This window comes from Aplysia californica, unplaced genomic scaffold (assembly GCF_000002075.1).
Source record: "Aplysia californica isolate F4 #8 unplaced genomic scaffold, AplCal3.0 scaffold00064, whole genome shotgun sequence".
Taxonomy (NCBI): Eukaryota; Metazoa; Mollusca; class Gastropoda; order Aplysiida; family Aplysiidae; genus Aplysia; species Aplysia californica.
The window spans coordinates 365,916-389,733 of record NW_004797334.1 but is presented as its reverse complement, the minus strand read 5'-3'; the positions used below and the strand labels follow the sequence as shown (position 1 = coordinate 389,733).

At 37.1% G+C, this 23,818-nt stretch overlaps 1 protein-coding gene across 2 annotated transcripts in view; it reads right to left on the bottom strand.

The window, feature by feature from the left end:
* Positions 1-12,490: 12,490 nt before the first annotated feature.
* LOC101862929 (uncharacterized protein KIAA0930 homolog) overlaps positions 12,491-23,818 on the bottom strand; it is a 23,038-nt gene continuing 11,710 nt past the window's right edge. Inside the window, exons 2-10 of one of the 2 annotated variants that reach the window (XM_035968505.1) lie at positions 22,679-22,836; positions 21,384-21,488; positions 20,693-20,770; positions 19,905-20,006; positions 18,779-18,919; positions 17,928-18,128; positions 16,860-17,031; positions 14,412-14,561; positions 12,491-13,284 (exon numbers count right to left, since the gene is read on the bottom strand). In XM_035968505.1, coding sequence (XP_035824398.1) covers positions 13,244-13,284; positions 14,412-14,561; positions 16,860-17,031; positions 17,928-18,128; positions 18,779-18,919; positions 19,905-20,006; positions 20,693-20,770; positions 21,384-21,488; positions 22,679-22,836 — 1,148 coding nt within the window. In that variant the 3' untranslated portion in view covers positions 12,491-13,243. The remainder of the gene's footprint in view (positions 13,285-14,411; positions 14,562-16,859; positions 17,032-17,927; positions 18,129-18,778; positions 18,920-19,904; positions 20,007-20,692; positions 20,771-21,383; positions 21,489-22,678; positions 22,837-23,818) is intronic. The other variant, XM_005093453.2, reaches the window with a different exon arrangement.

Sequence of the window (23,818 nt, the reverse complement as noted above, 5' to 3'; positions counted from 1 at the left end):
CAAGTTTAAATCGTCTACCCGTGTCCCCTGTCCCGTTTGAATTCAATTTTGTCAGTGATAGCTGCGAATGTTCAATGCCTGGGTAGGCCTACGTGTATCCAGCATCCAAGTGTCCAGGAACCTATATAATTACATGTATATCTAGTGGCGTCCAAAAGCAACTTGAAAATGTAACCACTCAAAAATCGTGTTACAGACTTGCACTACCCGCTTATGCCGCATACAAATTTAAAGCTGAATAAATGTTGTGTTAAGAGATGCCCAAGATATGGTCACTCAAAGTTGACCTTAAAAAATCAGGCTATGCAAAATTGTGCGAAATCAGAGAAACGCAAAATTAATTGTCTTCGCGCGTATATTTATTACTGAAGGGAATCAACATTGGTGGAATGGACATGTATTGGATATCAAATGAAAAGAGAATAGTATTGTCTCTGTAGTGAACAGCATCTTCTGGTTATATTTTCAAACAAATTGGAGAAAAGAGCAGTTATAAATAAATACTACTCAAAACCTGGCTAATGGTTTTGTGACAAAACTATTTTTTTTCACAATACTGTGTTAGTTAGATTTTGGGCATAAAATCATCCGCCAGTGAGGAACAGAAGCCACGAAACCGCCATGCTTTTGGGTGGTCTGTGGTGGGATTAACAAAACTGCAATCATGAGTTTAGTAGACTACAGTGCGCAAGTGTCTTGTCTTACCTTTATTTTCGTCATGGTGTCATTCAAGTAGACATTTCCATGCATAGCAAATCACTTTCTCACAGGGCCAATATCACTAGATAATTCTTGGAAAACCAAATCATATCAACATTGGAGTGTTCATTAATAAATAGCCCTTATAATTATGAATCCTACAGGTATGAGAAGAGTGGGGTACCATGAATTAAACAGCAGTTGAAAAAAAAGCTACTCTTGCTCCAAATATGAAGACCCTTTGTTTGCAACTTTGTGACATTTGGGGTGAAATCATGAAGGATAATTATGTTCAAAATCTGACAGAGTCGATGCCCAAAGGGTGCGTTCACTACACGAAACTTGGCTCATAATCATAAGCAAAATAACAATACGAGCACATTCAATATTAAGTCCAAGTTTTGTATGGTATTTATGATTGCTCTGTTTTCCTTTATATTGAAACATATCGTGACAAAATATGCAAATAGAATGTTGCTTTGCAAAACTAGATTCCCCATTCATTGGATATGTAATGTAAGTCCATTCTATCAATAGCCTAGGCCTATTGATGCTCCCCAAAACACGCGCGAAGACAATCTTACGATCCTTTGATTTTCACAATTTTGCCAAGCCTGATTTTGTAAGGCCAATTTTGACTGACTGTACCCCGGGAGTCTCTTAACATATATACATAAAATATTACTGTATCAGATAATGCTGAATTTATTTAGCTTTAAATTGGTATGCTGTATGACTAGGTAATGCGATGTTTTAACACGATGATTTGGTGATTACATTTTCAAGTTTCTTTTGGACGCCACTGTATATTATATTGTCTTTTCCTGATTGCTTTAATCAGCGAGCGGCCGACGTGGGCTTCTTCAAGATACTTCATTTGATTTCTATTCTCTCCAAGAAGTTCTCAGCTGTGTACTTAGAAACCACATTTCTGTTGCTATTATTTTGTGTTCAATGTCTTTATTGATTGCCCAGGATTCACAACCATAATACTAATACATATAGAAGAGTAGACACTTTCAAAACTTAAATTTTTGTTGTCATTGATTATATTTCCATTTTTCAGGTTTGAGCCATAGAACCTTTCATAAGACACACAAATGGAGAGGGGGATAAAAGAAAGTGTGTGTGTGTGAGTGTGTGTGTGTGTGTGTGTGTGTGTGTGTGTGTGTGTGTGAGAGAGAGAGAGAGAGAGAGAGAGAGAGAGAGAGAGAGAGAGAGAGAGAGAGAGAGAGAGAGAGAGAGAGAGAGAGAGAGAGAGAGAGAGAGAGAGAGAATGAGTCGGTGCTAGTTCACTTGACGCAATGACGGTCTACCGTGACGTGTCTGCCTACTTGATGGTCTACCACTACCACCGGGCCATCCTGACAATTGGTCCACTTGGCGGTCTACTGGCAAGTCTACAACTTAACGCTAACCCTAGCCAGATTCATCGATTTCAATTCGTCATGTAAGTAAGACGAATGCCAAAGTCATTTTTAGCCTTTTTGAGAAAAAAACCCAAAACCAAAAAAAAAAAAAGCAACTGTTTCTTTCGAACATTTGACTCCGTGGAACGGTTGATTGAATTTTGGTACACTCAATTGATTCCAGAACCAAAAGCCCCACACCAGCCAAAAATGACTTACTTAGACAATTATCTTATGAGCAAAAGGGATGTTTTCTTGTACAAAAGGTGGATTTGTTGGGGTCTTTTTCTTCTTAAGTCAAACATCATTCCCTTGTCTTTGAGGGGTCCACTTAGTTAGTTTTAGTAAGAGTTTTACGGCACTTGCAACACAACAAGGTCATGTAAATGCTGAAGATTAGAAGTGTTGCAAGAGAGTAACAAACACAAAAAAGAAGGAGGGGAGATAGAGAAGATCGATTTTTTATAGTAAAGGAGCAAACTACACTAGAGCATTCACCAACCACCCACGGGTTCACTTAGGAAATTCGAATAACACCATTTAAAAAATGCCATAAAATTAATAAGTGTCAACTCACCACAGGCCACATTCATTATAATTGTTAATTACTAGGTGACTCGTGGGCCAGACTGAAACAGCTCAAAGGCCAATTGAGCCCACGGGCCGAAGTTTGTCCATGTCTGATCTAAAACCTTATAAAAATGAGCAAGCAAAGGCTCAATCTTGAATTCGAGAATAAAATTTTATTTGGATCAAAAGACGTGAAGGAACATCTTGATTGCAACAACAATGACAATATCAAATCACGAGAAAAAAAAATTCAATTTTTCTTCCACGTGCCAAAGCCCCATTTATTATGTAAGTAACTAAAAGACCTATAAGTAATACATGAATTTAATATATTATTTTGTACCGGGTATCTATATGAGAAGATGAGAAGACCATACTCACACATAATCATACCTCAATAACTACTTTAAGTAAAAGGTGGTGGGACAATATGCTGCAAAAAACTACGAATTGCCATTGATAAAGCCATCATAGAATGCTATGACAAAACACACTACATACAAAAATACTTCAGACAAATACAATACACATATATACATCTATGCACATATTTAAAAAAAAAATTACAACTATTTCTACTCTTCTTTAGAGAAAATATTAATGCATTCTTTCTAATTTTCCATGTATCATCAAATTGATGGCTAAAGTTCTTTACAATACATACAAAGTAGAAGTACAAAAATCGAATAAAACATCTGACTGGTATTTATAGATTGAGTTTCAAGTTAGGAACAGCTGCCTTCTCTCTGACTACATATGTGGAAATCTAATTTGGTCCGACTTCAACTCTTATTTAAAATAAAAGTCTGCTCATATGACAAAATGTTCACCATACAAACTAATTCTACTTTATGATCATACACTTCATGCTTTGTGAGAAATTTGGGAACTTTCTTAAATTTCCAAATTATAAAAACTGAGATTAAAAGACTACATAGCAACTGGCACCCCCCCCCCCCCCCCAATTCATTTGGCTGTGATAACAAACCCAAAAAGAAAAAGGGTACTGAAATACTCCACAACATACTGAAAGAATAATTGAACTCAGGATGACACTACCACAACCACACACAAGATTATTTAGACCACAAGAATTAATAATGACCAGCAACAATTAAGTAAGCAACAAATTACCACAAAAAACCCCAGCAATTTAAAATAAGTTAAATTGTAATTAAGAGTCTGATTAACACTCTCTCATCACAGTAAGATCCTTTCAGACATAAAATGAGCTTTGCAAATATCTTTTTCTGACAGCACCTTCATAAACTTGAGTTTAGTCTTTGAGTAAAAAGAAGCACATGACACAATAATAATGGTCATTTAGAATAATGAAAGAGAAAACGTGACAGTGACAGACAGGAGTGGCTGGTGGAGAGTAAAGCATTTACAACCAACCAGTGGCACCCTCCAAACTCAAACTATCCACATTAAGTATAATATAAACCATCATTAGCTCCCTCATACAAACCACACAGTGAAACTGAACGTATAATGTTGAACATAACTTTACAGGAGTATGAAAAAAAGAAACAATAAATAACAGACATGCACATACATACAGACAGGCGCATAACATAATCCCTTGAGCTCTGGTCCCCCTAAGACAACAAGACCTGTGCCCCAGATTTCCCTAAGGCTGACAACCAGACTTACAGGAGTGTAAGTTGAAGCGTAGGTACATTCAGTTCAGTGTGTGGAAAGGTAAAAGAGGTGTCTGCTATAGCATGCCGCATGCACCCAAGTCTGTAAAGTTAAAAAAATCAGACACTTCAACTTTAAACAGCCACATCTCCAACTCTATTTAAAAAATGTCATCCCTTTAAGAATATCCTGCCCATGTCACCATAGAAAATAATTATATCTCAAATCTACACGACAATCTGATTTAATAATATTTCATGTTCAAGTCTGCCTTTGACAAAAATAACATGACCATATTTTTTCATGGCAAAAGCTGCCAACTTCATCAACAGAATGATACTTCTGGGTTCAGTCTCAATAATACTATAACACTTACACCAAACACTGCTGACAAAAGTCTCAAACAATAGACTTTGCTTTGCAGAAAGAAAACATTTAAAATTGCTCTTCGGACAGAGGCCATGTGATGGCAAATTTAAAAACAATAATACTATAATACAAATGAGTAATGTAAAGTTTTCTTTTGACATTTTTGCTAGCAAAGAACAAGCAAGACAGTCTATGGAGTAATGCCCAAGCTCTACACCTTGCACAAAAAAATGCAAGCTCAATTCTCCTGTGGGAAAGATAATCTATTCAGTATCTCCATCTTTCTGTTGGGAAGTTGCATTCATTCTAATCAGCATTGGTCCTGAACAGCATGATCAGTGCTGCTTGTCTGTTAAACAATCTAAATTGTGTTGATAGGGGTGTACAACTAATAAAAGATTAGATCATGAAACCTACAAGCAAAACAAATTTCAGAGATTACTGACTATTAAAAAAATATAACAGTACCAAAAGGGACACAAGGAACATGCTAGCAAATGATTTTTTCCCAGTTAACATCATCATGTAACCTAGAATGGAAAATAAGGCTAAGGAACATGCATAACATCGGAAATATGAACATCAGTACATTCATGGGCTTGAGGAACTAGAACGGTGCATGCTGCCATGGATACACCAGAAAAACTGACAGAAAGCTACACAAGACAGCAGCGCTTTTATGGCATAACAGATTACATTGCGACTGATAGGAAACAGAGGGATAAATTCAGATGTGATTTAGAAACACCTTTCAAACCGAACTCGTAATTTTAATAATAATAATACACTCTTGGGTTAAAACAACCTTTAAAATGGTACTGCAGAGCTGATTACCATGTCTTTTAAATAAATAAATAAATAAATAAATAAATAAATAAATAAATAAATAAATAAATATATATATGTAAGTTACAATCAATTCCAGAATAGAGCCTTTTGATCACTAAAACTGCATTTTACAAAAAAGCAACTGTAACTTGTAACCAATTTTGTCAGCTAGCTTGGCACAACACACTGCAACAAACAAGTTAAGGGTTTCCTGGATCTCCACGTACATGGAGAGTACCTGGAATAAAAACTTCACACTTGCTACTGGCACACTGAAGCTAAAACCTCTTGAGCCCACAATGCTGATGTTAAAAATACTGGAAAGGCAAAAGGAAAGATGACCAAGTTTGGTGAAATACCCTCTTGTGATCATAAACACACACTTGCAAACCCACAAATATGCATTCACAACACAATGCAAAAGCCGTGGAAAGTATGAAGTCTGCTCATGGGTTCCTTTTATTATGCAACTTAAAAAAACAGCTTTTACGAAAAAATAGGCAAACCTGCTCCAATAGACTAAAGATCACAAGTCCAAGACAATCACCTGTACACACTATCATTTCCCCCTTGTTTTTTTCTGTATTATATTGTCCAAGAACACCACCTGCCTCCTGCAAAACGGGTGGCTGTCTTGGACAAGTTTGATTATGCTTTTGACTTATCTTTAGTAGCCTTAGGAGTCTACTTAGAGGTGTGTGCTTACGGCTTAAGAATTTGTGTGTGTATGTGTGTGTGAGGTTTTGTGGATATTTGTGCACTGGGGATGGGGGTGTGGTATATTAGCAGAAAAGGCAAACAATTTCACAAGACTCAGGGGAAAAGTTTGCATTGATGATCCAAGCTGCAAGCTTGGCACAGCCTGACAAGATTATTGCACAACGCACGTACAAAAGCACAGTTACATATACCAATACCAGTAAATCAGAAACGGCAACTATTCCACCCCCCAAAATTGGACCCATCTGTTCTTTTGACAATGTTTTCAATTTCGCAAGGACCAACATATTTCTTGGAAATTGAGCAGAAAAATAATTGTAAAAACTTTTTCCGTTTTCACCTAACACAACCTCCCAAACAAAGCATGTCCAATTTATCCAAAGTGAAAATGGGCGAAGGGGAAGAGGAGACAAAGATACCTTTAACAAATATGATGACATACTGGACCCGGAACGGAAAGAGAAATTAAGTGACCCGTTTCCCCCTTTCTATCAGCAAAAAGGTTCTTCACACAAATCACAAGTATTTTTAATACTCTGCGAAATAAAACTTCAATGACAGATTAAGTAGGTCATTTAACATAACAGAGAAGTTTTCCTATGAAACCTTAAGAGTTTTTTAAGTTCACTTTAAAAAAGTACAAATACAGCAGATGAAAATGCAATAATACGTGCTAAAATAAAATACAACAAAATCTCAAACACAATACAAAAACGAAACAAATTTTAATGCCAAAATTGTTCTTGGTACATCGGGATTTTCAGATACCATTTCCATTCTTATTCAAAAGTCAGTACTTATACTATACCTGCAGTTCATTTTCATATACCAATTCCATAGACATGAACTGCCTAGTACAAAATAAAACACAGAACTCAGACCAATATGTATGGAACAACACAATAGTAATTAATCAATAATGTACAGAGGAAGTATATTACATGCAGAAAGACATTAACAAGCTCAAGCAGTGTTGACAAGATATGTTTCAGCAAACAATAAACTTACTTTCTCCTTTCATAGCCATCTATGCACAAAGGAAACAGAGTGGAGAAGTATATTCAGTTCAAAGCAATGGCAACAAGAACAACATCTTCCTGTCTTGTGTATCTGACGGTACAAGGAGAGAGTAAGTAAGTATAAAAAAACATCTGCTGAGTAACCTTTTTCAGCTGAGTGATATATAATTAAGCTCCAGCAAGATCAACTTGCTCAAAACTATCTGATTAACCTTGTAACCAGACTGGATACAACCATTTAGCAATTGAAAATGAACATAATGAAATATTCCATGCCAAAGACTTGTTGCCAATATCATAATGCAGGAGAGGATCAAACTATACACATCAGCTGTTCTAGTAAACCTGTTAATTTTTCTTCTTAAACCGCAACCACACCTGAGATGAAAAAAGAATTATGTGGTACCAGTTTCAAAAGCGGAGCCCTAATGCTTTTGGAAGAAACAGCGCTTTCACAATACTGCTTTTAGTTTTTGTTGAAGTATAATGTCCAAGTAGACAAGTGATCATAATAAAGAAAAATGAAGAAGAAATAAAGAACACAAAAAAGCTACCAAAAAACAAACAAAACAAAAAAGTGAAACATGTGTATTTGAGCAGATGTATATAAGTCACATTTCCTCTTTGAAAGGGATGCAAACAATGCCCCTATCTATTAATTACTAACCTAATGCTTTTACAACAAGGGTAGAAAGAGCGTCAAGAGGACATTTTTATCAGTATTTTCACAGCCATATCCCATGTATTTATAATTCATGCAACAAAAATTCAAAACAAGCTCACAACAAACAACATTCTTCAAAGCTTTCCCATTTAATTGTCAGACTATTTTATTCTATAGTTTAATGACGCAATATTCCCTCTCAGACACACACACATACATACATCTTGCTTAAGAAAAAACAATAGCCAGAAAAATTATGCAACATAAATGCAAGCATCTGTCAATTTGACCAGCAAAAATTATGTAACATAAATGCAAGCATTTTTGTCAACTGTCAAATTTAACATTTTACAAAGGCAATATACAAGAAGGCATGAGTAATTGCACGGTCCACCCAGTTAATGAAGACAACCTCGTGAACACACAGTGGCCATCATTACGCAACATTAAGTCTGACCAAGGACCGATTGTGCCCTCTCTTTGTGGTGGAATGCTGGGATCCGGTGGGAACAGAAAACGGAATGAGATAAGTCTCTCCCCTGAATATAAACAGGCCCACAAACACATACAAACCAATGCCTTAAATAATAACCCCCCCCCCCTCGTTTCACTGATTTCATACATTCAGTCTTTTCATGCCACTGACAATTTCTTATTTATCACCAGCTGTACAGTGTTTTTCCACATAAATCATGAATAAATAAAGCACACAGCAATGCATTATGTACAGCTGCAAGCAAGCACCAGTCTCACTTCCAAGAGTAAAAAAAGCACACAAAATGGATGACTATCAGAACCTCTGAAAAGTGTAACGTAAAGAACTGTGATTTATGTTTCATTGTAAAAGTGAGGCCATCATAAATCATGAACGCACTGATGGACATTCTGTGACATGAATCATACAACAAAGATGATACAAAAGAGGAGTTATTATTTCTCCACCTGCATGGAGGTATTCAAACAAAATGCAACTGCAAGATGACCTAATTACTAAATTGCAAGACCTTTTTTATGAATGCAGTGCTTTCATCAAAGTCTTTGTCATCTACTCATTGGGTGTTCCAAGCCCCTCCCACCCCATTTCATTTGACTAAAAAATTAAACAATTACTGCTTCTCCAAGTAAGAGAGAAAACAAAAGGACAAAATAAACTGGGAGAAAGTAAGCCGTACTTCAGAAGGAAACTTGATCACATAATAAGGTTTGTACACGAGCTGACAGAAAAACCCCCCAAAAGAAATATAGAGCATTTCCATCTCCATGGCAACAATGTTTTTCTCGGTTCATTCATTGTCAGAAAAATTTTAAGTGAATGAGAACATTTAGGACTTGAAAAGCATTCGGCTCCATGGATACCATACGGTACCCCACATCTTGGCCAACAAAAATAGGGAGTATTTCTGGTTGTAGATTACACTACTAAGCTTCCAAAACCCTATAAGAATTGTAACAACAACTTATTGGCTATCCATAGGTGAATACAGGGATGCAAAAGTGTGTTGCTACTGAGGATGATTATTTGGAGAAATATGTAGATAAAAAAATGAAATATGTGGCATCATGGTGAATTCAGGCGCCAACCAAAAATGATGGAATCAAAGACAATTAATTTTCATGTTACGTGAAAAGTCTCATTTTGTTTGAATACCTCCTTGTATATCGACAGAGGTCACTAAAGCATAAGATCTTTACAACAAATTGTACTGTTAAAACTGCGAGTCACATATTATGAAACATACATTTGAACAGTCTGAGAGTTATCACACAAACATCACACAATAAAGCAAACATAGCACTGACTAGCTTAAAGTTGAAGATTACGTAAGAAAGTATCGGCCAACAGAAACACATAAACCTCCAACATATTTTTATTTTCTTCCAAAACATTTATTCTGTCAACAATCTGCAACATACACCTTGAAGCACAGATTCACATTTGTTTAAAAACAAATAAATTAGCAAATCTAACATTATTTTTTAGAAGACACCAGTCCACAGTTGCAAGAAAACACAACCGTTATATAATTTCTAGAACAGGCTCATCTATAGCTTTGCATATTATGGTTTTTTTTTTTTGTTGTAAGTGCTTTATGGCGCTCGCAACTGCATAAGGTCATATGAGCGCACGGGATACACCTAACATTTTCAGTCTGTAGGAAATTTACAATTTTTTTCCGGGTGGCGGCCGAAGCCTACTCTAATTGATTTTAGACCACAAAGGGATCTGTAACGTGTGCAACTTGCACACGGGCCCTTCAAGATTTTTCGCCCTTCTCCGAGAAGGCTAGGTGTTTATCTTTCCCACCAGAAGATTAAGGGTGTGGCTGAAAGACAACAGTGAGAAGGAGCCAAGGAGTAGCAGTAGAAAGGCTGTAGAAAGAGTCAGGAGCCCAGAGGAGGGGGCAAAGAAGGTGAGGGGGTGGGGCAGAAAGAGGAGACGAAAGCAGACGACAGAACATTGTTAGAGAGCAGGAAAAGAGGTGAACGGAGACAATTTTAGAGAAGAAAATTTTATGGTCGCTACCCGGATTCTAACCCGGGACCTTTGAATGAGAGGCCAACACCTTAACCTCTAGGCCACGAGAGCCCCCAATTTTATATTTATTCTTCTTGCAAGAGCATATTCGCCCAGAATCACAAAGACATCTTGCTTCCTGATCTGTACTGCAAGTATTGCACAAGAGAGAGAAATGGGTTACAGAGAAAGGGAGCAAATTGTCTAAGAGAAATACACCCAAACACAAAGTCATCTCACGATTGTGAAAAAATACACAAAAATAAATTTCAAGAACTTATAACTCAACACAGCCCAAGTTTTTTCCCCCGCAAACATCTTTGGCAAAGTAAATTACCCTCTGATATATAAGAAGCGCAGAGAAACATAGCAGATATCAAATATAAATCATGTTCTCAAGACAGAACTATATTCAAAGCTACTTAAAACTGAATCAATAATAATTATCCTTCCAAAATCTAGGACAGATCTATAAAAGCCTTTCTTAATTTGGTTTCACAGGCAAATCATAACAATCTGCTCACAACAAATCAGGGATCATTGGATAATTTGACGTTGTCCAGAACACAATCAGAGTTTTGTATTATTGCATAGCTTTCTTACAAGACAATGTAAGTTAATAGCTGAAATTCTGCTGCTGAAAAATTCGACAATGCAGACATCCACTAAAAGACAAAGTTTTGTTCCCCCCAGAACCATTTCATTTCCTAAAATCTTTAATGGCTATTGTGTTTGCTGTCTGCAACAACCAATGGCTGATCTTTTGACCTTTAGAAAACAACTTTACTACTGAACAATCATTTATTTCGGTGACCTCAAGGTCTTTGCAATGGAGATGACAATTCAATCTCAAGATGGCCTGGCAAGAACATTGCAGAAGGGAAAATACTAACAAACCCCCCCCCCCTCCTCAATGAGGAAGTCAATTTCAACTAACATATAAAGAACTCTGAATTAGGGACATCATCTCAATAGAGATCAGTAGAGATCAACGGTAGATCATGGGGGAAAATGGGAAAAAGACAGCAGCTAAAGTAAAAGTGAAAGTTAGATCGAAACCATTCTCGAGTTAAAAGAGAAAGACAAAGCAGCAAAGGCAAACACGTAACAGCTGAAAAAGCACACCATGATGCCAAAGAGTGCAGATCATCAATCATTTCACTGTACTCACTACAACCAAAGTTTTCACGCACCAACTCGTCTAAACAGCCATGTGCGCAATCATCTCAATACATAAAAGCAGACTGATACTGATAACACAAAAACAAATGTTTGTTGAGACAGAACAGTCTGTTGTCATATTGCTAACTGTAAGTCTTTGGCTGAGCAAATAGTAACCACAATAACAATACCATTGAAAAATGGAGACAAACAGATTAAAGTAATGAGTTAGGGAACGGAAAATCACGCAATGTTCATTTTTCTGTGGATGACACAGATGACTACGAAGACGATGATTTTGGCAACAGACAGGTACTGCAAGCTTTTGCGGCAAAACAGTTTAAGCTGCATCTTCATTACACAGGGATTCTCTGAATCACTACGTTAAGTGCTGCTCTCTACACCTGAGAAAAACTTGTCCAGTGTTAACTACAGAGATTAAAAAGGCATGTGAAGGCTATATTTACATGTACAACTAGTAGAATCCCCAACTTCCTTTGAGTGGACCTAAACTGGTTGTCACTATTGACCTAGAAAAAGTACGCCGGGCAGGGGAAGAAAATTTAAAGTATTTCCCCCGACACATTATGCTACGAAGCACAGTGCAGAGACAAGATTGGTAATCAGAACCTAGAACAGGCAAACTGATGTGATAGTCCTCCGAATGCACTGGACTAAAATGTGAACCCCATGACACAAACAGAAAAGAAAATAACTACCTACCTATTAGAAAATCAAAATCAGCACGAACGACAACAGAGCTTTTCTTGTTCCCTTGCTTATTTTATGAGGAAAGGGAATTATTTAACCCCCCCCCCCCCAAACAAAAACTCACACAAAAACAAAAACAACAACAACAAAAAACAACAACAACAAAAAACAACCCACAATGAAACAGGACTTCAGGATTTTTTTACTGCAAATTCCAGTCATGATGACTACCTATCAATTACATGCACATTTCATTATCAGTTTGGCGTATGAGGAGGTAGTAATACAGAAAGCCCTTGTGCTTTAAAAGGATTATTCTTGCTCAATTTATAAAAATAGAGAGCATGAGATATGAATTCTTATAACCCTTACCGCATTTAAAATCCTCTTGAAAGAACAAGATTGAAGAGAAAATGTTAGCTTGAACATGTTTAAAAAAAAATTAAACCAGCTGCAATAAAAATGAAGCTCAGATTTAATTATGCAAGCCAATTTATCACGAAAGCAAAAAACATGCTTAAGCCAATAAATGTATAAAATGTTTAGTGAGAACCACATGAAATTTTGCCTAAATTTTCACATATTTCTACATGTGTATATACGAGGGATAAAATATTAGAACCACAGAAAGGGCATGAACATCCACATGAAAATTGACAAGAGTTTCGATACACCCAAGGGCCTAATTTAATTGCTAATGGGTACAATAAAATAGATGACTTAGCATTGACAGCCACAAGAAAATTACCCAAAGTTCTCATATACCTACATGTATGTGAACAGACAGTTGACAAAACAGCATCTCCGGTATATCAACTAGTAATTACCTCATAAACAACACACGCACACAAATGCACATACACACAGACGCCTCCAGACCATCTAATGTGAGAGTGATTTGTCCCACATTCCTCTGTCTCATAACATCGTCAGGTCAGTGCGTGAGCACAGGCTTCTGTTTCACCTCTAGAACATCTGTGGATCATCAGACATTATAAAGTTATTCTTTGTTTGTTTGTTTTAGTAAAAAGCACATCGACACAATAATGGTCATTTAGTGCTGGGAAAAGGTTAGACAGACAGACAGAAACAACACAGGGAAAGTAAAGAAGCAGGACCTATCAGTGGCACCGTCCAACCACCCACCACAACGAGTTAGTTTTTTAGTTTTAGTAAGAGTTTTACGGCACTTGCAACACAATAAGGTCATATAAGTACCGAAGATTAGAGGAGTTACAGAAGAGTAACAAACACAAAAAAGAAGGAAAGATAAAGACGATAGATGTTTAATAGGAAAGAAGAAGCAAACCACACCCGAGCACAAACCAACCACCCACACAAGTTAAAAGTAAAGCGTCTCAGAAGGGTTCTTCAAATATACACGGGACAGCCACCATCAGCAATCACACACCCAGGTCGAAAACACACCACCAAACTATAGAAGAAGCAACATTCAAAAGACAGAGCAGATGGTTCTGTCAAATGTCCTAAAAGCCAGTAGCCAGCATCACAAGCCCTATGCTGGTATCCGCTAGGGAAACAGATGAGAGGCTGACCAAAGTACACATGGCGCCCATATTGAAGGGGACACAAGGAGGTTGGGGTATACCTGAGGACAGCTGGAGAAAGCCCTGAATCAAGACGCATGGACATCTATAGTCGGTGTCTTATTTCCCTGTTGTGACCTCAGGCAATGACGACGAACAATACATCAAAGTGCACCATATATATCCATCTGAGCACAGATGGTTATGGGTGCAGTACTACAAATAGAGGGGTCGCACATGTGGGCCAGCACTCAATATTCTTATATGCCTATTACTGCCAAACCCACTGGGAGGTACATGTAAACATATATCAACAAAATAAAAATACTAAGGTAATTCACAAAATAATCCCTTACTGTTCAAATAGGCATCCTGCTTATGGCAAATATTACATGTGTATTCTCCCCCCCCCCTCCATACTAATCCATTTGCAAATGGCCACTGGATGACTGAGAACCAAATCTGAGATAAGAAACCACAAAACGACAACATCTTTTAACAACAGCACTTTTATAAGATCTGCATTTCAACAAAAACTATATACAGGTTACCTACCCCCAATTATTCGATGCCAGGGAAGCATGACATATGTTAAGTTGGCGTTCAGAGCGACACAGGAGGCTCTCTTCTTCTCTTTGAACCAATGCCAGGCCTGGCCGAAGGATTTACCCCAGAAACCATTGTACTGGTCCGCATCAGTCAGCTCTGAGAAGAAAAATTTAAGAGAAACATGCCATGTGGATTAAATCTTTTTTATCACATAAGTGTTTGTACACCCCCATCAACACAATTTCGATCATATAGGAGGACGGCTTCAAGTGATCCAACATCCCAACAGAAATACTAAAGACACTGAATAAAAATTCTTCTGACACGGGAATCAAACTTAGGGTCTTATGTGGGTAATGACAAAGGGCGTAACTGCTACACATCAAACTATAACAATGTTGATAAGTCCATCAATCACAAAGTAGACCTAAAAAGTGAAGAGTTTTTAAATAAGAGTTTTACGGCACTTGCAACACAATACGGTCATATAAGTGCCAAAGATTAGAGGTGCTACAAGAGAGTAAAAAACATAAAAAAGAAGGAGGAGAGATCAGGACGATAAATGTTTGATAGGAAAGAAGGAGCAACAAACTACACCAGAGCACCCGCAAACCACCCGCAAAAGTGAAGAACATGGTGAGAGGACAGGAGAAAAAAAATAATAATACAGAGCAATTACTTGGCTGTAGGGTGAAGGCCCACAAGCTACAAGATAAGAAAGACTGTTGATAAGACGTGTGGCTACTTAAAAATACAATCCCCACTCTATACACACTTTTATACAGATAATGTTGTAATCTAGACACATTGGTTATGTGACCTTACCCATTTGGCAAATAAATAATCCGTAATAATATTCCAACTGATAACAGAGAGTCCAACCAAAAAAAAACCCCCCCATCAAAAGTAGTTAAGCCCATGAACCACAATCAGAAAATACACATTGAACTTCCAAATAACAAGCACAAGAAAAAAGTCAAAGAAAGAAACAAAAGACACAAATTGAGGACATCCATGCAATCCAAATGGCGGCCCGATCTCCTAAACCAAAAGCAAACTGAGTACAGTTCACCTCTCCTGCCTCTTCCTTTCACAGGAATAAAATCCGTGACTCAAGTCATTTTGCACTTCTGCTGACCATTCATTCATCTTAACTCGACCCAGGCATACCATCACATATGTGTGTCTTTTCTTGTCCATGATCTCTCAACAGTCACACAAAATGTGAGGATATCTATGAAAGGTCACAGTAAAGTTTGATACACAACATGCAGAAATAAACCGAGCATAGACCAGCTAGGTCATTCAGTTTTTTTGTTTTTTTGCCATGAGTATTTAGAAGCCTGCTCATGTAGTACCTCTTTCCAAAAGAAATAAAAACTTGAGGCACATTGAAAAGAAAGTGTGCTTGGAACTTATGCTTAGTGCTACTTTCAAAGCCAAGGAAGGTCACAATTACAATGTCTGAGGGAATTTAGGGAAATACTGAAAATAAATTTCCTTGACTTTGAAGAGTGTGAAAAGGATCCTATGAATGCGCATTCCATTTTTAAATGAGTGAATGAGCCTTATCAAGTACTGTGTGTTTAAATAAAGGAAGAAGCTCTTCGACAACTTTTTAAACCTAAACTACAAAGTCATCTCCAATGGTATCTTTAAAGCAAAAACATTTGTATACTGGCAACAATCAACATTCACATATTGACAATCAGTTTCAAACAAAGAATACACAAGTCTACAATGAAAGGCAAAGTATGGTACTATAACAAAATGAATATATATACCTCATGTAGGAAAGAGATGAAAGAAAGGACAGTGGAAGTACAAAACAAACAAGGAATATTATCATCAAAAAGAGGGCCGGAAAGAAAAACATGCACAAACTATTTTTTTAAAAATGATATACATATTTTCCCCATTTCTTTTCTTTCAACATTCTGAAAAGTTTTAATCAGCTGATTGTACATTTTAAGAACAAAATGAGCATAGAAAACCCGAAAACATTGATTAAATACATAAACAAGACCTTTGAAGAGATTTTTCTTGTTATCTTCATACCCATTTACTCACATTCATCTTTTCGATGTGACACATTTTTTTCCTTTTTAATAAAAAAAAGTAGAAGTTTTGGTAAAATTCACTGTAAAGAAGACATATTCATAAACCATTTACAGTAGCAGAAAAAAAATTGGGGAGGGGGGGGATCTTTTTTCTCTGCCAGTTGACACCTCTGATACCAGACCTGATGCTGTTTAGAATTGTATGATGTTGTCAGATCATAGTAACACAGGTCAGGAATAGCTGTGAAATATAACTGACGAGGAATCGGATGTAAAAATTGCACAAGAAAACAAAACAATAACAAAAACACTCAACAACATCCTCGAAAAGTATTACACATTGAATAGGAGTATGAAAGAAAAAAAGAACAAGAAAAAGGGTGAGTCCCCATACCATCCTGCAATGTACCTGCCTCCACCTCGGTACCATCCTCTCCAGCGGAAGCATCGACCCCTTCCGTTTCTGAGCGAGACTTCTTCATACTAAGCGCTCGACGGAAACCACCACGGACATAATTGGTTATGCCTTGGCTCGGGTCGCTCATGCGACGATGGGAATACTGATCCTGTGGACCACACAAAAATATTGTCACGTATCGAGTCAGTTTTTCGAGGTAAATTGATACTTTACAAGTATACCAATGGTAATATCACCAATAACTATTATTTCATGAATAATTTACACTTAAACTGAAGACATTACCCCCAGGGCGGTGCTACTGACGGATGTGTCTTTAGACCATTCCCAAAGGGGGGACATTAACACGTTCTTATGCACAGTAGAATTGTAAATTGTAAATGGGCTGATTCATCAATGTCAAGCTCATAACTGTGCCTGAACTGCAACGGGGAACTGCTGTCTTTTCTTTTTTAATCCTTACTTTCGTCATTTTTTCTTTTACTTCTTTTGCATGTTTGTCACACTCTTGTGACCCGCTATTTCCGGGGTGCCTTGATAGTCAAAGCACACTTTGTGCTGTTGAAGCTAGAGAGGTGACAGAGTAAGTCTGATTCCCTGTATGGTCTTCTCTGTTGCCATCCACCCCTTGGCGCTCATATGACCTTATACAGTTGCGAGCGCCGTAAAAACTCTACCAAAACTAAAAAAACTGAAGTCACAAACTTTTTCAAAACGATTTCAGTTACCGAATAAAGCTATCATTTAAGAAAAAAACCCCCAAACAACCCAGTTTGTGACAAAAAGATAGGGCAAGCCCAACACACACAAGAACTGTGACAGAAATAAACCAAATAATACAATAAGACAACACTAATATAACAGATAAAGATTTTTACAAGTATATGCTGAAATTTTAAAGTAATGCGTATTGTTTCTACAGATTGCAATTTGACTATAGCATAAGAATGAGCATAACAGCTGCTGCTGCTAGGGGCATATCTCATACAGTGCAATTATAACTACAACATAAAATAAAATTGTTTAAATAATCATCTCACTCACTTCTGATTCGCCATCCTCAAAATCTCCAACAGGGAAATTTTCAAGGTCTGGTGTTTCAGGGCCGGACCCTTTCAATCGACTGACTGCCATTTCAGCGCAGCCTTTTCCCCTGGGCCCCCTCATCTTGAGGAACTCCACTCTTTTCTTATTCTTGATGAGCCCCATGGACATCCTTTGGGTGAGCTTTTGTGTGAGACTTGCCTGGAACAAATAAATCGTTGTCAGACTTTGATTTTGCATACAAACTGGCTCAATTCAAAATTATGGACATTCAATACAAGGTCTGTAAAAGATCTAAAACAATGAGAAACACAGGTAGTATGACATACACTTTTTGTCAGTCTCGTTTTCATATTTTACACCGAGCAGCACAGTTGTACCTTTCCATACCAAATAATCCTTGAAGCTTCATTGAGCAGTTGTGGACTGGCATGATACGGAATAGGTACAGCACTCCTTTCAACACTAAAAGTTAATTTAAGAGGAGGGAACTCCCATATTTTACATCCGTACCGGCCAGAACTAAGCAGATTGGGTGGGGAATCTTAGTAACTTCCCAAATAGTCCAAGTAAAAAAAGTCACTGCCTTTGCATTATCTCATAATGTTACGCTTAAAACTTTGATAGGTCTAATCTGCTTATGAAATTAGTTAAGCTTCTTTATTTCCCACAGCACTTCCCCTCACTTTCCCTCATACAACAAACAACAAAAATGTCCACCGACAAGACACATTCCTGTTCAAATACCTCTGAAAGGAAAAATCTTAAAACAAGATACATGGAATACCAAAAGGCAAAATGCTCAACAAAAACTTCTCATACAACATAGTTTTTACACAGACACAACTCACCCGATTGTCGTAGACGCGTTTCAGCGCATCATATTTGACAGAGCCAAGGAAAATGACACTTGAAAAGTGGCCCCCCTTATCTCTTGCTGTCAGTTCTACCGCTACACTCTCAGAGTCTCGAACAATGAGATCTTGGAAGGCCTAAAAATAAATTGTTAAACAGCAAGATTTTTAAAATCATGCAACACATCATTAATTCATGAAAGAAAATCATAGCTTAGTTCGGACCCCCCCCCCCCCAAAAAAAAAAAAAACCCACCCAGAAAGAATAAAGAAATTGGATCTTCACAGCTGTGGTCAGGTATCTCTTATTGTAAGTGCCATTACATCTAGAAGGACTTCAATAATCCATCTACAGTGATGCAAAGTGTCAAGAAAAATACGGAGAGGTGGTCTAGTGGTTGGGCTCTCAGACTCGCAACTATAAGGTCATGGGTTCGAATCCTGTCAGGGGCCTGACGTTGTGTCCTTGGGAAAGGCACTTTATACTAATTTTCTTAACCCAGGTGGGAATAGACAGGGAAAGACCTTGCCAGTTTGTTAGTATTTGAGTGCTCAATCAGCTGCTTGCACAGTATAATTCCCAGGAAGCAGAGAATGTTTCTAAGTGTTCTATGGTCTGCTGGGGTAATAATAATATAGTGTAAAGCGCATAGAGCTTGCCATCGAGCGGGGATATGCGCTATACAAATGCTATCTTTATTATTATTATATATCCTAACTATTCACCCAACACTCTCAACATCTCACATGGGAAGTGGGTGTCGTGAGGTGCTGGTCTGTGGCTCTGAACTGCTATTTGAACCCAGTGTTTTGTTTACCTTTTGACATTGCTTTTCTAATGCGAGCTGATTGAGTGCTCTAATCCGTGTTGCAATTTTAGTTTTAGTTTTAGTAGAGGTTTTATTGCGCTCGCAACTGCATAAGGTCATATGAGCGTAAAAAAATTAGAGGTGTTACAAGAGAGTAACAAACATAAAAAAGGAGGGGAGATAAGGACGATAGATGTTTGACAGGAAAGAAGAAGCAGCTATTTGTCTCTCACAAAAATTCCTTTGTTCCAAATACTATCCTGGACATTTACAAACATGAACGAAATATCAGACAAAAACGGAAATGAACAAACCTCTTCGAAATCATCAACTGTGAAAAAAATGTTTGGGTACGTAATTTCTTCATGGGTGCCCTTACTATCCATGGACCGTTTGCTTGGACTAGGATAGACTCTCTGAGGACAATAAAAGTGAAACAAATTGAAATAAATGTAATTAATTTTAATGTTTTCGCTCAAGCATTCTTTGCAAAACACATTGCATCTTTTTATAAGAGGACTATTGAGTTTTGGGTAAGTGCTCTGGTGTGGTTTTCTCCTTCTTTCCTATCAAATATCTATTATCATTTATTTTTTTATTTTTTTTGGGGGGGGGGTTCCCTTCTTATTTGGTTTGTATGTTACTCTCTAGTAACATCATTAATCTTCAGAACTAAAACTAAAAGAAAAAACCCCCATTAGTACAGCAATAAGTGGGCTACAATTTTTCTTTATTATCTTTATATCACTTTGAATAAAACATATTTTGACTGGTGGACCAAAAAAATCAAGACGTAACGATTTCAATCCATAAAAAACATTAAAGCCACATCTCGTTGTGAATATTACCTCATTCTTAACGTCACTAATGCAACTGTCTAACACCAGGGAACATTTACTAAAATTAACAGCTGAAGACTTCCTCCTTAAAGGAAAACTTTATATATATAGAGAGAGATTAAACGCACTAGAGAATAAAATGTTGTTGATGTTACTGATCCAGGGAAGATAAAATAATCTTATATAAAATTAAAGAGTCATGACTATAATGATTTAACTTTTTGAAAAGTTGTCAATTATACTTTTAAAAAATGAAATCTTACTTGTGAGAACTTCTTCAGGATCTGTAAATTCTGCTCTGCAGTTCTTGTGCACAAACCGCAAGTGATTGTGTACTCAAACTGTGGAAAATAATGTAGACGAATGAAGGTTAAATAAGCTTAAGTTGGCCTATTACTTACAAAAATATGGGTTACTATGACCAGATAGTTCAGACATGGAAAGCTGGGAACAAACAGTGGGATGCTGGACGGCATGGTGTTGTGTTAACTATTTTGAATAAGTCATGTATGAGAAAACATTAAATTCTTCCTACTGACTCCTGAAAGATGCGTAAAACACTGTGCAAGATATGTAAGTAGAAAATTTCTTCCTGTAACCCAGGTGTTCATATATCTACACAGACATAATCTACAGTGAGTTTTCCTTTCAAAATGAATTAATTGTGAGACATGCAAGCGACATGAGTTAGGACTTTCACAAATACTGAAAGTAGGAGCAATATAACAAAGTCACCAATTCTCAAAAGATATGAAGAGATCAAGTCATCTTGAATTAATTCCCAAGGAAAAAGCGAAGTCTGAAATGACATACAGTCCAGACAACTTCTGATCCATTTCTTACCACAAAGAAACATGAAATAAAAACGTACTAAACATTTTTGGCAATCAAGCTTATAAAAGAAGCTTTAAGTGTTCAAGGAAAAAAAAGGGATGACATATTTGTAAATTTTACCTGGTGTAAAATTATGTTGAGATAAACTGTTTCTTCCCAGTCTATAGAAGGCTCATCTAGGGCAGGAAGCCTCTTTGAGTCTCTTCTGTATACCTCCACCAGTGGCTGAGGAAAGTGACAGTAACCATGAGATCAAATGTTATGTGACTTCAAATACAGCAAATCAAAGAAACCTTTCACCAAGGAAAAAGACAGCAGCCATGACTCTATAACAGACAATTTATTTTGCTGTAAAATATTTATCATTTTATATAATTCCGGTGGCGCCAGCCTTTGTATCACTTTTCAGAATACCCCTACAAACATGATGGAGCCAGATTTTCATGTGATTTCAAACTTACAGCTCTATAAAATAGTAGGTTTCATTCACTATGAGTACTTTTATAAAGTGCTCTAGAATTGAGCCTTTGGTTTCCTATTTCCCTTTTTCAAAATGTGAGTGCCCACTGCTCAGTAAAGGTTCAAAGCTGCACAGAAAAAAATACTGGAATCACAAAACATTTAATTAGTAATAATGGTATATATGCCAAACATGGTAGAAGTCTGGTCTCTCTTGGATCATAAAAGAATAACAAATATTTCAGGGGTAACATAAGCGGAGTCAGCAGCATGCTAGAAGGTATTTATTTTTCCACATAAACAGAACAGAGTAACTGTATATGACTATTAACACCAAATTCAAATTTTACATACAATCATGTCCCGTTGGAAAGGTGAAGGTGCACCAAAAAATATCAGATGTAAGGCCAAACAACAAGAGGAACACACCTGGATTTAAAAGACATATCAGAAAACTTGAACTTGAGCACTACCTTACAGCAAAACAATATAAACCCTCTTGAGTTCACTAGAGGTACAAACAACAGACTGTTGGATTTTGAGATTCCTTTCCAGCAAAATGTAACACCTATATTCTGCTAAATACTAAATGTCAATGCATTTCAGGTTTGAAAACTTGTGAAAATTCAACTAAGGCTACTGAAAGCCCCTGACCAGACTGAGACTCATGTACAGTGGTACTGGAGGAAACTACATTGCATTAGAATCAATTAAGAGACTGATATTATGAGGTTAAATTTTGGAGCAAAAACCCTGAAAGATGTTATTTATGTGAAGCTAGTAATACTACTGGGGGAGACGGAGAAAGGATTGGATGGTGGTGGGTTAGCAATCTAAGTTATATGAGAAACTTGGTTCATGATCCCGTGGTTACCATTTTCAACATTTGAATTGGGACAATAGTTACAACCTTTTCATTTCAAATTAAAGAGAGTTTAAGCACTATTTGCACACACCTGGATCATGCCATGTCTGTTTTTTAGCTCAGGGTTTTTACGAATGTAAAAGAGCATGTCATCACGGCTGTCATCCGGTGATGATCCGCCATTCAGGAAATGTTGAGCAAAGAGGTCAGGCCAAAACTGGTTTGTGTTCACCAATTCAAACCCAGAGTCTGAAAACAGAAAAACAGATGCACCATCAAAAGAACACAAGAGTAAATAAAGTTGTAGCAACATGACATCAATAAACCTACCCCAATGGAAAGAATGATCTCTTAAAGTAAGGTTGAAATAAAAGTGGAATCTCTCAGATCCGTCTAGGTGGCTTCAGAAAGGAAAGGAAGCACACAACACGAGATAATGTGAAAGATGGATGAGAAGACAAGCACCTTTCTGTAATACTAATAGACTTGAACTACTGAAAGGTTCTTCGTTACTGCTTGGCTAGAGAAATTCATCTGACATATATGATTCCTTTATTGTGATCCGATCAGTATTCACTTAACTTCCCAAAACACTTAATCACTAAAAATACGATTTTCCTCAGAAATTCCCCTAGAATTAAAGTTTATCTCTAGAAATACAGTAGATTAAGATTACATTACAACCTGACATTGACAAATAAACGCATATTGTAAATAAATGCATGAATTTCATGACACAATAAGTTGCAAAAATGTTGCAAATAATTCTGGGTATTATTTTTGCATCATTGACAATGAGTTGTAAACAACTGAAGGGCACAAGAGAAAAGCCAATGATGTCAGTTTTTTTTCATTTTCTGGATTATTGTCCCAACATGATGTCTGGCGGGGTCTGCTTTAGACCATCTAAGTCACATACGGAAAAACCAGCGCTGCCAGTCTCTGTGAGAGTTAGAAAATATAGCTCACAATGGAAGAACCAGCGATGTCAGGATGTTAACAACGGAAAAACCTGCACGCTTTTCTTTGTTGCGTCCCTTTGACTTTGTGACCAACCAGTGATCATATTTCCCAAAAAAATTGTGAAATGGTATAGTTTAACGCCCTTGTGAGCACTATTAAGTTATATAAGAGGCGAGACCTCCGAGTTCAACGTCCATCCCCGAAAGGACCAAGCCTAACTTGACGTTCATTTAAAGTGCCTTTCCCAAGGACACAGCGTCGGATTGAA